The sequence below is a fragment of the Vipera ursinii genome (genome assembly GCF_947247035.1).
Source record: "Vipera ursinii genome assembly, chromosome: 15".
In the NCBI taxonomy this organism is placed as follows: Eukaryota; Metazoa; Chordata; class Lepidosauria; order Squamata; family Viperidae; genus Vipera; species Vipera ursinii.
In genome coordinates this window covers 8,053,275-8,067,220 of record NC_139528.1, presented here as the reverse complement: position 1 = coordinate 8,067,220, position 13,946 = coordinate 8,053,275, and the positions used below count along the sequence as shown (strand labels likewise).

The following is a 13,946-nucleotide window of genomic DNA, read 5'->3' as shown; positions in this document are numbered from 1 at the left end:
AGGATCATTGTTTATTGCTTGCAGGATCTGAACTGAGAAACAGGGCTGTGAATGCAGCAATTTATACCCTGGCCTCTAGGTGGCGGCCAATAGGTTTAAAGCCCTAGAGGCAACCAATAGCGGCACTGGAGACGGCTTGTCTGAGGAGCTGGGAGCTGTTAGCCAGCTTCCCAGCTTAAGCAGCCTTCCAGTAATTAACCCACGTGGTGTTCCCTTAACAAGACAAAGCCCAATACATTACACCCCTCCCCCCTAGAATGTACAAACATTATAACAACAAAAGGAAAATAATTACAGCAATACAAGTTTACAAAGGTACAACAATAGTGTGCGTTTACACGTTTCCATCCTAGCTAATACAGATGCTTCCTAGCTAGCAGCACAATTAAGGATACAGACAACATTATAGCTTCATTATTTCAGAACAAAAACTCGTAGATATGCAGGAGGTTTGCAAACCCTTGTGGAATGCCTGGGGGACCCAGGCACTTCCTGGCCTACCAGCTTGCCCGCCAGGCTGGGTAGACCAGTGTCTTTAAGTTCAAGTGAGTCTGGTTGACTCGGAATTCTCTGGCTGGCCCTTCCAGGATGGGCCACCCCAGAGTCAGTTTGCTCCGCAGAGTTAGCACAGCAGCTGTAGTTTTCAGGTTGGCTTTCTCCATCAGGGGACCCATGTTGCACTCCTGGGCTTTCCTCCCCTATGGCCATCTCCCCGTTGCTCTGGCTGCTTGAGCACTCAGAGCCTATAAATTGATTGGCCTGGCTGCCGGTTTGCGGTCCGTGAAAAGGACCTGTGACGAAGTCCTTGCTTTGTGGCCATTCTGGAAAACGCTTTCTAAGATGATCGATATGGCGATGGACAACTCGCCCGCCCTATAGGCCCACTTCATATGAGAGCCTGATGTTTTGGTGATTTTCCCTGGTACGTACAAGTTCCCATGCCCGTAGTTCCTGGCCCACACCCCATCGCCCACTTGCAGCCCCCTCGGGGGTTTTGGGCGAGAGGCCTCTGCTGCCACCTGGTCTGGGTGCAACCTGTCCAGTTTCATGAATAGTCACCTCCTCCAGCGCAGCTCTGCTGGGCTTTTCCCTGTAGCCATGCATGGCGTGGATTGTTGGCAAAGCAAAAAGTCAGCCAGTCTGTGGTGCCAGTCCCGTCACTATACTCCTCAATGACTCTTTTGTGGTGCAAACCATATGTTTGGCTTGACCATTAGTAGATGGGTGAAATGGAGCCGATGTCGCATGCCTAATGAGGTTTGCTCTAAGGAACGCCTGAAATTCTGCCACAGTAAATTGGGCCCTGTTACAACGTCTGGCAGCCCGTGCTGGGGAAAGAGTTTCCTAAGCACCTGGATGGTCCTAGCAGTAGTCGTGTTTGCGATTGGTATTACTTCTAGCCATTTAGAGTGGCTGTCAACCACTATAAGAAAGAGCTGTCCCTGAAAGGGCCCAGTGAAGTCTATGTGATTCCTAGACCAGGGAGTGTGAGTCTCCTCCCACCTGTGAACTGGAGCGTGCAGCATTTCAGGCCTTGATTGCTGGCATGTATAACACCCATGCACCTGGGCCTCAATGGCTTTATCTAATCCTGGCCACCATAAATAGTTTCTAGCCAAAGCTTTCATGAGAACAATACCTGGATGGCCTTCATGCAATGATTGCAAAACCCTGTCTCTTAGTGAGGTAGGAACTATGATCCTGTTCCCCCAAAGAATACAATCCTTGTGAGCTGACAGCTCATGTCTCCTTGTAAAGTAGCTCTGAAACTCAGGACCTGGGCTTTTATCCAGCCACCCTGTGTGTACCCAAGATAGCACTCTACTTAGTGTCTTATCCACTGCCGTTTCTTCAGCTATGACCCCGCATGGAGGGGGAACTCCAGCAAGTCCTGAATGGACAAAACGCAGGCCGCTAGGGCTGGATCTGGTTCAATTTGAGGCAGTGGAAGCCTGCTCAGGCCATCTGCATGGCCCATATCCTTGCCGGGTTTGTGAATTAGCTTAAAAGTATAAGCCGATTAAAAAATGGACCATCTAAGCATCCTAGGGGATAGGATGTGGGGTGTCTGTCTGTCTGTAGTGAATAACCCCAATAGCGGTTTATGGTCTGTGAAGACTGTGAAGTCCCTGCCGTATACGTAGTCATGGAATTTTATAACTCCAGCAACTATGGCCAGTGCCTCTTTGTCGATTTGAGCATAATTACGCTCAGCAGAGGACAGTGTCCTTGAATAAAAAGCAATTGGAACTTGAGGTCTATCTCTCTCTAAGTGACTGCACCCACCCCGTATGGGGACATGTCACACGTTAAGGAAACTGGCTTTGACTCCTTGAAATGATTGATAGTGGAACTAATGAATAGAAGGGCCTTCAATTCCTGGAAACTCTTTTCGTGAACACTAGTCCACTTCCATGTAGCATTTTTATCCAAGAGCTGGTGTAGCGGCTCTGCCACTGCAGCCTTGTTAGGAAGGAACGCGTGGTAAAAATTTAGGAGGCCTAGGAATGCCTGCAGCTCTCCTTTTGTTTTAGGGCTGGGTGCCATTTGAATGGCATTTACTTTAGTCTCAGCAGGGTGGATGCCGTCAGCATCAATGCGTAATCCTAAGAACTCAGTGGAGGGGACTCCGATACTGCACTTATTCTTTTTAAGCTTGAGGCCTGCTTCATGCAGCTTTTGCAGGACGGCTCTGAGCCTCCTTGCTAGCACCTCCGTGGATTCACCAGCGATGAGCACGTCATCAAAATAGGGGCAAACCCCCGGAATGCCCTTGAGTGTACGTTCCATGATGCCCTGAAAAATGCTGGGGGCTACTCTGACCCCAAATTGCAGGCGCTTTACTTCAAATGCCCCCCTGTGGGTTACAATAGTCTGTGCCCTAGCTACAATAGTCTGTGCCTCATCAACAGGGAGCTGCTGGTAGGCCTGAGCCAAATCTAATTTTGCAAAAATGGTGCCACCCTGCAACGATGCCAGGATGTGGCTTACTACTGGTGCTGGGTATGCGTGCTGTTTGAGTGCACGGTTAATTGTGCATTTGTAATCTGCACAGATTCTGACTTCCCTGGCTTTAAGTGGCGTTACAATTGGGGTCTCCCACTCACCCCCATCTACTGGCTGCAGTACGCCCTGTTCAACAAGTTTATCTAGTTCAGCGTCTATCTTGTGTTTAAGAGCAAATGGAACCCTACGAGGTTTAATCCTGGCTGGCGCTACATTTGGATCTAGTTTAAATGCTATTGGCGGGCCCGTGTATGTCCCCAGAGCTGAATCAAACACATCTGCAAACTCCTCGCATACTGTCGCTAGACTCTCGACTTGTGTCCAGTTGATCCCGGTTACTTGGATGCCTAGTGTATTAAACCAATCGAGCCCGATCAGGCTTGTTCACTGACCCCCTACTATGACAACATCCAGGTCCCCCCAAAACCCCTTAAATTTAACAACTAGTGTGGCCTCACCCTTGACTGCGACTCTGGCATTCTGAAAATCAGTTAGTACAATATCAGATGGCCTCAGCTTGGCCCATCTCTTACTGCGACTACAAACAAAGTTAAATGTTTCAAGGGAAATAATAGAAAAGGCAGAGCCCGTGTCCAGCTCCATCTTGCAGGGGACCCCTTGCAGCTTCACCTGAAGTCTATATTTAATTGGGTGGCGAGCCCCGGTACAGCAAATGCTTCTGTGGCTGGAGCAAAACCCCACACTATACAGTCCCAGGGCCCCGGTGCCTCTCCTGGTTGGATGATTCGATGGCCGGTTCCTCTGGCGACCTCTGCAGACGGACGCCATGTGGCCCATCTTTCCACAGGCCTGGCACGTGGCCGTCCAGAACCTACAGTCCAAGCATTGGTGGCAGCTGCCACAACCTGGGATTCTAAGGAAGGGATCTGCCTTGTAAGTGGCCTCATGTTGCTTGTTGCTGTGATGCTGTTGGTCGTGGTGTCTGTGTAGCTTGTCGAGTTCTGTGTCGTCTTCGGGGTCTTCTGTGTGTTTGGCGTCCTCGTGGTGGATGGCTTCTTCACATTGTGCAGTTTTAGCGGGCCGTATGGCTTGTACAGCCCTGCCGGTGGCTTCGTCCGCCATGACTTCCTTCAGGGCATCTGGGAATGTCAGAGTCTCTTTGGCGAAGAGCTTCTGCTGTAGCTCTCGGTTGCAGAGACCGCAGACAAGCCGGTCTTGTAGCCTCTCCTCGATGTCGGAGAACTGGCACAGGCGTGCGGCCTGCCTCAAGGCCGTGATGAACTCGGACGCGGTTTCACCTGGTTGCTGGACTCTTTGCTCGAATGCATAGCGCCAAGCGATCAACGACAGCTTGGGCTGGAAGTGGTCTCTGAGCTTCTTCTTCAAGTCTGCAAATGATACGGACTCCCAACGGCGTTGGCGCGAACAGGTTCTCTGCTATGTCAAACGTTGCTGGGCCATACACACAGAGGAGCGTGGTGGCCTTCAGTCTGTCCTTGGCAACCTGGTTCGCTCAAAAGTAGTTCTCGACCCTGGACAGGTACAAGGACCACCCTTCTGGCTGAGTTATGTTGAATTCTTCCAGCTTTCCGACCTTGGCCATTTCTGCTGGTCTTCGCGACTGGTGCTCGGCGTCTTCTTGTCCTGCTCCTCCATTGCCCAGGGACTGGTCCTCTGGGCGCGTGGTCGCTAGCGTGGCTGTGCTAGCCGACCGTAGGGGGGGAATTGCTTTTCCCGCCAGGCGTGCACTGCCTCTCCCCTAGTGACTCTTCAGCTCAGTTGGAGGAGCAGGATCCCACCTTCGTCGCCAGTGTTATGTACTGGGTTCGTTGCTTCAGTGACAAGACGAGGCGAGTGAGTTCAGCAAGGATCATTGTTTATTGCTTGCAGGATCTGAACTGAGAAACAGGGCTGCGAATGCAGCAATTTATACCCTGGCCTCTAGGCGGCGGCCAATAGGTTTAAAAGCAACCTATTGCCGCCCTAGAGGCAACCAATAGCGGCGCAGGAGACGGGTTGTCTGAGGAGCTGGGAGCTGTTAGCCAGCTTCCCAGCTTAAGCAAACTTCCAGCAATTAACCCACGTGGTGTTCCCTAAAACAAGACAAAGCCCAATACATTACAGTGGGTGCTCCATCACTGGAGGTTTTTAAGAAGAGAGTGGACAGCCATTGGACTGGGATAGTAGGGTCTCCTGACGTGAGCAGGGGTCTGGACTAGAACAGGGCTTTTCAACCTTTTCACAGACTGTACCACTTTTAGGACATGACAATATTTGAGCACCGCCAGTGCTTAGCAAGGTGTCAAAAACGATGGTTAAAAAAAAAAGGGGGGGATTTTGGGTTTGACTGATTAGATTCATTTGTTGTTATAGAAATGGCTAGTTTATAATAATATGGAAAAGTAAAAAGTTGACGTTCAGTGTTAATGCTTCCTTCTACTGCAACAGAGGAAGTCTGTTCTTTTTCCCTTCTCCCCCTCACTTTTTCTCCTTACCCCCCCCATGTGCTACTATTTGCTTTTGTATTTTTTGTATTTTATTCTATTAGAGGGACGTGGTGGCTCAGTGGGTTAGGACGCTGAGCTTGTCGATCAGAAGGTCGGCAGTTTGGCGGGTCGAATCCCGAGTGCCGCGTAGCAGAGCGAGCGCCTGTTACTCGTCCCAGCTTCTGCCAACCTAGCAGTTCGAAAGCACGTAAAAATGCAAGTAGAAAAATAGGGACCACTCCGGTGGGAAGGTAACAGCGTTCTGTGCGCCTTTGGCGTCTAGACATGCCAGCCACATGACCACGGAGACCTCCTCGGACAAGCGCTGGCTCTTCGGCTTTGAAACGGAGACGAGCACCGGCCCCTAGAGTTGGAAACGACTAGCACGCGTGTGCGGGGGAACCTTTACCTTTACTATTTTATTCTATAATCTCATAAAATATTACAAACTGTTCAGTCTGGTCTTTTTCTTCTTCTGATTCCATCTGGCTTAGGGAAGAAGTAGTAACTGGTGTTATGGTTAGGATTTGATTGTCTGGGTCCTCAACGTACTGTATTTGAAGGCCTTTGATATCTTCCCTCTTGATGTTGCTTTCTTCATGTACTATTGTTTTCTGAATGTAGGTTTTATAGTTGAAGTTGAGGTTTGGGCTTCAAGGTTCCCTGTAAATTGTATTTGTTGTTCTTTAGAGTCTGCTACTTTAATGTTAATTTCCATTTCTTCTGTTTGTTTTTGGATTGTCAATTCATCATTTAAGGTCAAAGTTTGATTTGGTAGCTTTAAGCTGTCAGATTTATGTTGCAGTTTGGCTTTGATTTGTATAAGTGAAAATATACTGAAAATTCTTCTAATTGATTATGTTACAATTAGAAATGTATTAATTCGATTAATTTGATTATGTTATAACTAAGGGAATCGGAGAGGAAATATTTCTTGATGGAACTTGAGCTAGTTACAAATAATTTGTTATATGCTATTGTTTACTTTTGATTACCCAACCACCGTGTTGCTTCACAAATACCTGAATGTAAAATTAAAAAATTAATAAAACTTGTAGAACGCATAAAATATTACACACTGTAGGGAAAAAAGTACCAGTTTTAATTTCTTGGGTGGCTGTTCCTTTGCTGAATCACTTTCCCTTTGCACTGACAAAGGTATGATGAATTTATCCATGTTTATTAATATGCACCACTGCCAGCTAGCTCAGGGGTCTTCTAACGTGGCTGAGGAATTCTGGGAGTTGAAGTCCACAAGTCTTAAAAGGGCAAAGTTTGAAGAGGGGAGGAAAAGGGGGGAAAAGTGAGGGGTAGAAGAGAAAAAGAACGAACCTCCTCTGTTGCAGTGGAAGACGTCAACAATGGAATCAGGGGTGAGAAAACCTTGACAGATGAAGTAAAGATTGTTGGTGGGCTTCCAAAAAAATGGTGTTGGGCAGAGATATTGTTTTGCTTCTTCCCCCATCTTTCAGTATGAGGAAGAATTTATTTTAGAAATTCATTTCATTGGAGAAGAGAATTCCTGGAGAAGAACATTTCAGCGAAATTCTCATAGGAGAGTTGTGGTGCTTTTGCATTTAGATAGTGACCAGGTGTGGTTTTTCTGTGCAAAAATATTCTCTTTAGTGGTCCACAGTCTCCGCTTTCCATTCAATCCTAAGGACAATGTTCAGGAGAGACTGTATGTCTATGGAGATTCTCAGTCACCCAGGCCATTGTTGTCCCAAAGGTGTTTTTTTCCCCAAAATGCACCTAGACTTTCTTGGTTTCCTTCCTACGAAAACGTTTTGCTTCTCATCCAAGAAGCTTCTTCAATTCAGGAAGCTTAAATTGAACTGGAGCAGCTTCGTGAACTGCATGAACTGAAGAAGCTTCTTGGATTTGAAGAGAAATGTTTTCAAAGGAAAAAATGAAGACGGGCCAGTTGCCTTTTGGAAAAAGCACCTTTGGGATCAGGAGAGATCCCTCCCATGAGATTTTAGCAACCCACGAGGGAGCAGTTGAGTTGAGTTGAGTTGACCAAGGATGGATTGTTCCCTCAGCGTTCCAGGGATTGCTAGCCTTCCTAGTTTCCCAAACTTTGAGGAAGTCCTCATGGAGAAACTTTAGGATGAAATAGGCCAGTTTTTTTTTTAGATGATTGAAAACCCTTTTCTAGCTGATCTGGGAGACTGACGGAGACATTTATCATTTCCAAATTGAATCTTGGTGGTTCTCCAGTTCCCCAGGTCCTGAAGAGCTGCACGGAGTTTGTGGAACAGCATGGGATCGTGGATGGCATCTACCGGTTGTCAGGAGTCTCTTCAAACATCCAAAAATTAAGGTAAAGGTGGGGAATATCCATTTTGATTTGAGTACCAAACAGCACCTCAAAACTGAGAGGCAGGATGTCATCATGACCTGGTCGCAATGATACAGAAAAGGCGCTGAGACTCTAGAAAAAAGAGCGCAGAGAAGAGCAACCAAGATGATTAAGGGACTGGAGGCTAAAACGTATGAAGAACGGTTGCAGCAACTGGGTATGTCTAGTTCAGGGAAGGGGAACCGTGGCTCTTTTATGGCTCATGGACTTCATGGTTGGCTCAGGAATTCTGGGAGTTGAAGTCCACAAGTCATAAAAGAGCCAAGGTTGCCTACCCCTGGCCTAGGCCTAGGCTGCTTTATGACTTGTGGACTTCAACTCCCAGAATTCCTCAGCCAGCCACACTGAGGGGAAAGGGAGAAGTTTCCATGCTGAGCCACGTTGGCTCAGGAATTCTGGGAGTTGAAGTCCATGAGTCATAAAAGAGCCAAGGTTCCCCACCCCTGGTCTAGTTTAATACAGAGAATGGTTGGGGTGACAATCGTAGCAGTCTTCCAATATTTATGGGGCTGCCACAAAGAAGAAGGGGGCGGGGGGGGTCAACCTATTCTCCAAAGAAGCTGAAGGTAAGACAAGAGGCAACGAGTGAAAGTTTATCAAAGAGAGATCCATAAAAGGGCCACGTTTGAAGACCCCTGGATTACACCGATCCTTAGCCTAATGAAGACAAGGCTTTTGGGGGAGATCTGAAAAGAATCTTCCAATACTTGAAGGAGAAGAGGGGTTGGCCTGTTCGACAAAGCACCAGACAAGAAGTAATGGATGGAAGCTTGGAAATAAGGAGGAGTTTCCTGAGAGAGAGAATAACTTGCTTCCATGATTATTCTAAGATACCTGGGCAAACCTCCCAGAAAGGTGGAGACACTACCTGTCTGACATGTCTACCTGTAGAATCATAAGGCTGGAAGGGACCATGGAAGTCTTCTGGTTCAAGCCGCACCACCATCAAGGCAGGAGACCTTATCCCATTCCAGACAAATGGTTGCCCAATCTTTTCTTAACAACCTCCAGGGATGGAGCACCCACAACTTCTGGAGGCAACTTCTGTTCCACTGGTCGATTGTTCTCACCACCAGGAAATTCCTCCTTATATTCCAGAGTTTGGATCTCCTGAGCAGCTTCCATTCATTACTTCCTGTCTGGTGCTTTGTCGAACAGGCCGACCCTTCTTCTCCTTCAAATATTGGAAGATTCCTTTCAGATCTCCCCAAAAAGCCTTGTCTTCATTAGGCTAAGGATCAGTGTAGTCCAGAGGTCTTCAAACCAGGCCCATTGATGACTTGTGGACTTCAACTCCCAGAATTCCTCAGCCAGCGTGCCTGGCTGAGGAATTCTGGGAGTTGAAGTCCACAAGTCATCAAAGGGCTAAATTTGATGACCCAACACTAGATGACCTCTAAGTACCTTCAGATTCTGGTTTCTATGGGAAGGGATGGATCTTCTCTGACTTTGAGAAGGACCAAAACCACCTCACAGATGGGGCTCTCGGATAAGGAAAGGGGGCCCCTTCTCATAAGTTTCCCCTCCTCCACCATTTAAGTTCTCCACTTCAGGGATGGGACTACAGGTAGTCCTCAATTTATGACCACAATTGACCCCAAACTTTACGTTGTTAAGTGAGAAATTTGTTAAGTGAGTTTTGCCCCATTTTATGGCTTTCCTTGCCACCTTTGTTAAATAAATCACTGCGGTTGTTAAATTAGTCACACAGTGGTTAAGTGAATGTGGCTTCTCACATTGTCTTCGCTTATCAGAAAGTTGCAAAAGGGGATCACATGACCCCAGGACATTGCGACCGTCATAAATGTGAGTCAGTGGTCAAGCATCCAAATGTAAATGCTGGGGATGCTGCAACGGTCATAAGTGCGAAAAGTGGTCATGACTCACTTTATTCAGTGCCATTGTAACTTCGAAGGGTCACTAAGCAAACTGCTGTAAGTTGAGGACTGCCTGAATTGTATGGGTTTCCTGCTTGAGCAGAGAGTTGGACTATATGACCTCCAAGGTCCCTTCCAATTCTATTATTATTATAAAGCTTTTATTCATTAAACATGAAACTCAGTCAACTGAACACTCAAATTGAGTGGCACTAATGGTCGACACGGGTTGCTGCCAGCATCCTAGGTATCAACCGGGTATCTCCTTAAAATGTAAGATGTTCCGAGTAGCGCAGTTTTTTGTAGCTTTGCTGGAGTTATTGCAGGAAACTGCAATTTCTTGATGTATTTTGAAATTATTATTATCATCATCATCATCATCTTCTGATCCCGATCTTTGCTATGTCCCATCACCTTCTCCCTTTCTTTTCCCCCTTAAATCCTTCTCAGACTTGAGTTCCACAATGACCGGAATCCTGATCTCAACAAAGAGGTGTATCTTCAGGACATTCATTGTGTGAGCTCCCTTTGCAAAGCTTACTTCCGGGAGCTGCCCAACCCGCTCCTCACCTACCAGCTGTATGATAAATTTGCAGTAAGTATGACTTGTAGTAAGTGTGACTTTGTGTTGTTTCATTGATTGGTTATTTATATCCAGTCTGCATTTCAGAAATCGTGGGTGCTCCATCAATGGAGATTTTTAAGAAGAGACTAGACAGTCGCCTGTCTGAGACAGTATAGGTTCTCCTGCTTGAGCAGTGGGTTAGACTAGAAGACCTCCAAGGTCCCTTCCAGCTCTATTCTATTCTATTCTATTCTATTCTATTCTATTCTATTCTATTCTATTCTATTCTGTTCTGTTCTGTTCTGTTCTGTTCTGTTCTGTTCTGTCCTGTTCTGTTCTGTTCTGTTGTTCTGTTCTATTTTCTGTTTTGTTCTGTTCTGTTCTATTCTACTCTACTCTACTCTACTCTACTCTATTCTGTTCTATTTTCTGTTCTATTCTATTCTACTCTACTCTACTCTACTCTACTCTACTCTACTCTACTCCCGTTCCGTTCCGTTCCGTTCCATTCTGTTTTACATTCTATTCTATTCTATTCTATTCTATTCTATTCTATTCTATTCTATTCTATTCTATTCTATTCTATTCTGTTCTGTTCTGTTCTGTTCTATTTTCTATTCTATTCTATTCTATTCTATTCTATTCTATTCTATTCTATTCTATTCTATTCTATTCTATTCTATTGTCCACAGAAAACCCATTCAGTGAAGGAAGTTGGGCTAAGAGGGAGAATAACAACCTTAAAGTTATCTTAGGAGCTTCCTTGGCTGAATTAGCTTTTGAGCTGGGTCTTCACTGTTGTGACAGCAGTTCCTCAAATAGAAAGTCCATACAGAGATTGTATCATAACATCATAGGAAGCTCACTTCCTGGCATTCAGGATGCTGCTTATAAGTACTTATATGTGCTTAGAGCTCAGAGCATTTCACGGTCTCTTTCTGTTGCTCCCCTCTGGGAGGAGGTTTCGAAGTATTTATAACAGAACTATCAGATTCTATAACAGCCTTGTTCCTTATGCCATCCGTCTGGCAAATTCGCAGGATTCATTTTTCTTACCATGCATATGTACAGATAACCCAAACTCAACGTTTCCATGTGTCATATAATGTATGTGAGTATATGCATAATTCTGTATTTATTCATTTTTGTCATATTTATGTAGTATACATTGGAGGTGGTGACCGTTTGAGAGCTGAATGCAATGAAATTTCATTTTAACGTAGGCCGATTAGTGTATGTTCAAAGTAGCAATAAAGTTATTCTATTCTACTCTACTCAAAGTCCAAGTTCAACATTATGACCACTGAAAATTCTTCTGGCTCATACAAAATGGGGGATGAGCAGATAGGAAGAGTTTTACGATGGACGGTAGTGAGGAGGTGGAGTCCCAGGGAGAGCATTCCAGAGGTGTAAGAGGCAGCTCAGCCTGGATATTATATGTAAGGGAAAGAGGGCGAAGACAGCTTCTCCCTAACAGTTCATATAGTTTATTCTAGATGCTGACAGTACAGGTAATATTCTTGATTTACAATTGTTCATTTATTGTGATGAATGTACTAAGGAGATGGAGTCCCATGATGTAGGGCAGGGGTAGGCAACCTTGGCTCTTTTATGACTGGTGGACTTCAACTCCCAGAATTCCTGAGCCAGCCATGCTGAGGGGAAAGGGAGAGGTTTCCAAGCTAAGCCATGCTGGCTCAGGAATTCCGGCAGTTGAAGTCCACCAGTCATAAAAGAGCCAAGGTTGCCTACCCCTGATGTAGGGGCTGCATTCTAGAGGAAGAAGAGGCAACTTAGCCTGGCTATTATATGTGAGAGAAAGAGGGTGAAGGCAGCCCCACCCTGATAGTTCCCAGAGTATATTGTAAATGCAATTTGAGATTCCTCAGTCTGGCAAGATTTTGTCTGTTGATGTGAAGCAATAAGAGCTCGACTTGGAAGAATCACCATGTGCTATTGTAGGTTGGAGCCTGAACATGATGACTGAGGAATTCTGGAGTTGAAGTCCACACATGATGTGATGGAATGTCATGAGAAGGTGCCTCTTATTCTATCCTGTGGAATAAGAGGCAGCTCAGTCTGGATATTATGTGTGAAAGAAAGAGGGTGAAGGCAGCCCCTTCCTAACAGTTCCCAGAGTATACTGTAAACACAATAGGAGTTTCTTCAGTCTGGCAACATTTTCTCTGTAGACGTGAAACAATAAAGAACTCAGCTTGGAAGAAACACCATGTGCTATTCTAGGTTTGGGGTCTGACACCTTTTCCCTAATTGGAGGTGGGAATCCATTTTTGCTCCTTTAATCTTCCACTCAAACTTCCATGACTGACTGGGCCCGTTCTGAACGCCTGGTTCCTGCACCCGATCATCCACAGTTCAGCTCGGAGAATCAATCCTTGGTTCTTTCCTCCGCTGGAGTGAGAGAAAAATGAGGAGGCTTAGCAAACAGAATGGACCACTGACCATCAACATCCTACTCCCTCCAGGAAGCTGTGGCCATCCAGCTGGAAGAAAGCCGGCTGGAGAAGATCAAGGAGGTCCTGAAAGAGCTGCCACCACCACACCATCGGTACCTGCAGGGACCCTGTTGGGCGCTGGCTCGGTCTTCCCAGGAGGAGGAGGGGGAGGAGGAGGAGGAAGGGGAGGAGGAAGGGAGAGAAGGAGGAGGAGAAGGCAAAGAGGAGGAGAGGAAGAGGAGGAGGAAGAGGAGGAAGAGGAGAATGGGAGGAGAGGAGGAGCAGGAGAAGACAAATGGGAGGAGGAAGGTAAGAGGAGGAGAGGAAAAGGAGGAAGAGGAGAAGGAGAGGAGGAGGAGTGCAAGAGGAGTAGGAAGGGAGAGAAGGAGGAGAAGGCAAAGAGGAGGAGAGGAAGAGGAGGAGGAAGAGGAGGAAGAGGAGAATGGGAGGAGAGGAGGAGCAGGAGAAGACAAATGGGAGGAGGAAGGTAAGAGGAGGAGAGGAAAAGGAGGAAGAGGAGAAGGAGAGGAGGAGGAGTGCAAGAGGAGTAGGAAGGGAGAGAAGGAGGAGGAGAAGGCAAAGAGGAGGAGAGGAAGAGGAGGAGGAAGAGGAGGAAGAGGAGAATGGGAGGAGAGGAGGAGCAGGAGAAGACAAATGGGAGGAGGAAGGTAAGAGGAGGAGAGGAAGAGGAGGAAGAGGAGAAGGAGAGGAGGAGGAGTGCAAGAGGAGGAGGAAGGGAGAGAAGGAGGAGGAGAAGGCAAAGAGGAGGAGAGGAAGAGGAGGAGGAAGAGGTGGAAGAGGAGAATGGGAGGAGAGGAGGAGCAGGAGAAGACAAATGGGAGGAGGAAGGAGGAAGAGGAGGAGGGGAGGAGGAGAAGAGGAAGGGGAAGGGGAGAGGAGTGCAAGAGGAGGAGGAAGAAGAGGAGGAAGGGAGAGAAGGAGTAGGAGAAGGCAAAGAGGAGGAGGAGGAAGGTAAGAGGAGGAGAGGAAGAGGAGGAGGAAGAGGAGGAGGAGAATGGGAGGAGAGAAGGAGCAGGAGAAGACAAATGGGAGGTGGAAGGTAAGAGGAGGAGAGGAAGAGGAGGAAGAGGAGAAGGAGAGGAGGAGGAGTGCAAGAGGAGGAGGAAGAGGAGGAGGAAGGGAGAGAAGGAGTAGGAGAAGGCAAAGAGGAGGAGGAGGAAGGGAAGAGGAGGAGGGGAAGAGGAGGAGGAAGAGGAGGAAGAGGAGAAGGGG

The 13,946-nt window shown here is 46.9% G+C and overlaps 1 protein-coding gene across 1 annotated transcript in view; it reads left to right on the top strand.

Moving 5' to 3' along the window:
* The window catches only part of ARHGAP30 (Rho GTPase activating protein 30), a 44,652-nt gene that overhangs the window by 7,878 nt on the left and 22,828 nt on the right, over nucleotides 1-13,946 (top strand). The window contains exons 2-4 of the mRNA XM_083374377.1: nucleotides 7,674-7,776; nucleotides 10,143-10,287; nucleotides 12,744-12,826. Of these exons, the coding sequence (XP_083230503.1) occupies nucleotides 7,674-7,776; nucleotides 10,143-10,287; nucleotides 12,744-12,826 (331 nt within the window). The remainder of the gene's footprint in view (nucleotides 1-7,673; nucleotides 7,777-10,142; nucleotides 10,288-12,743; nucleotides 12,827-13,946) is intronic.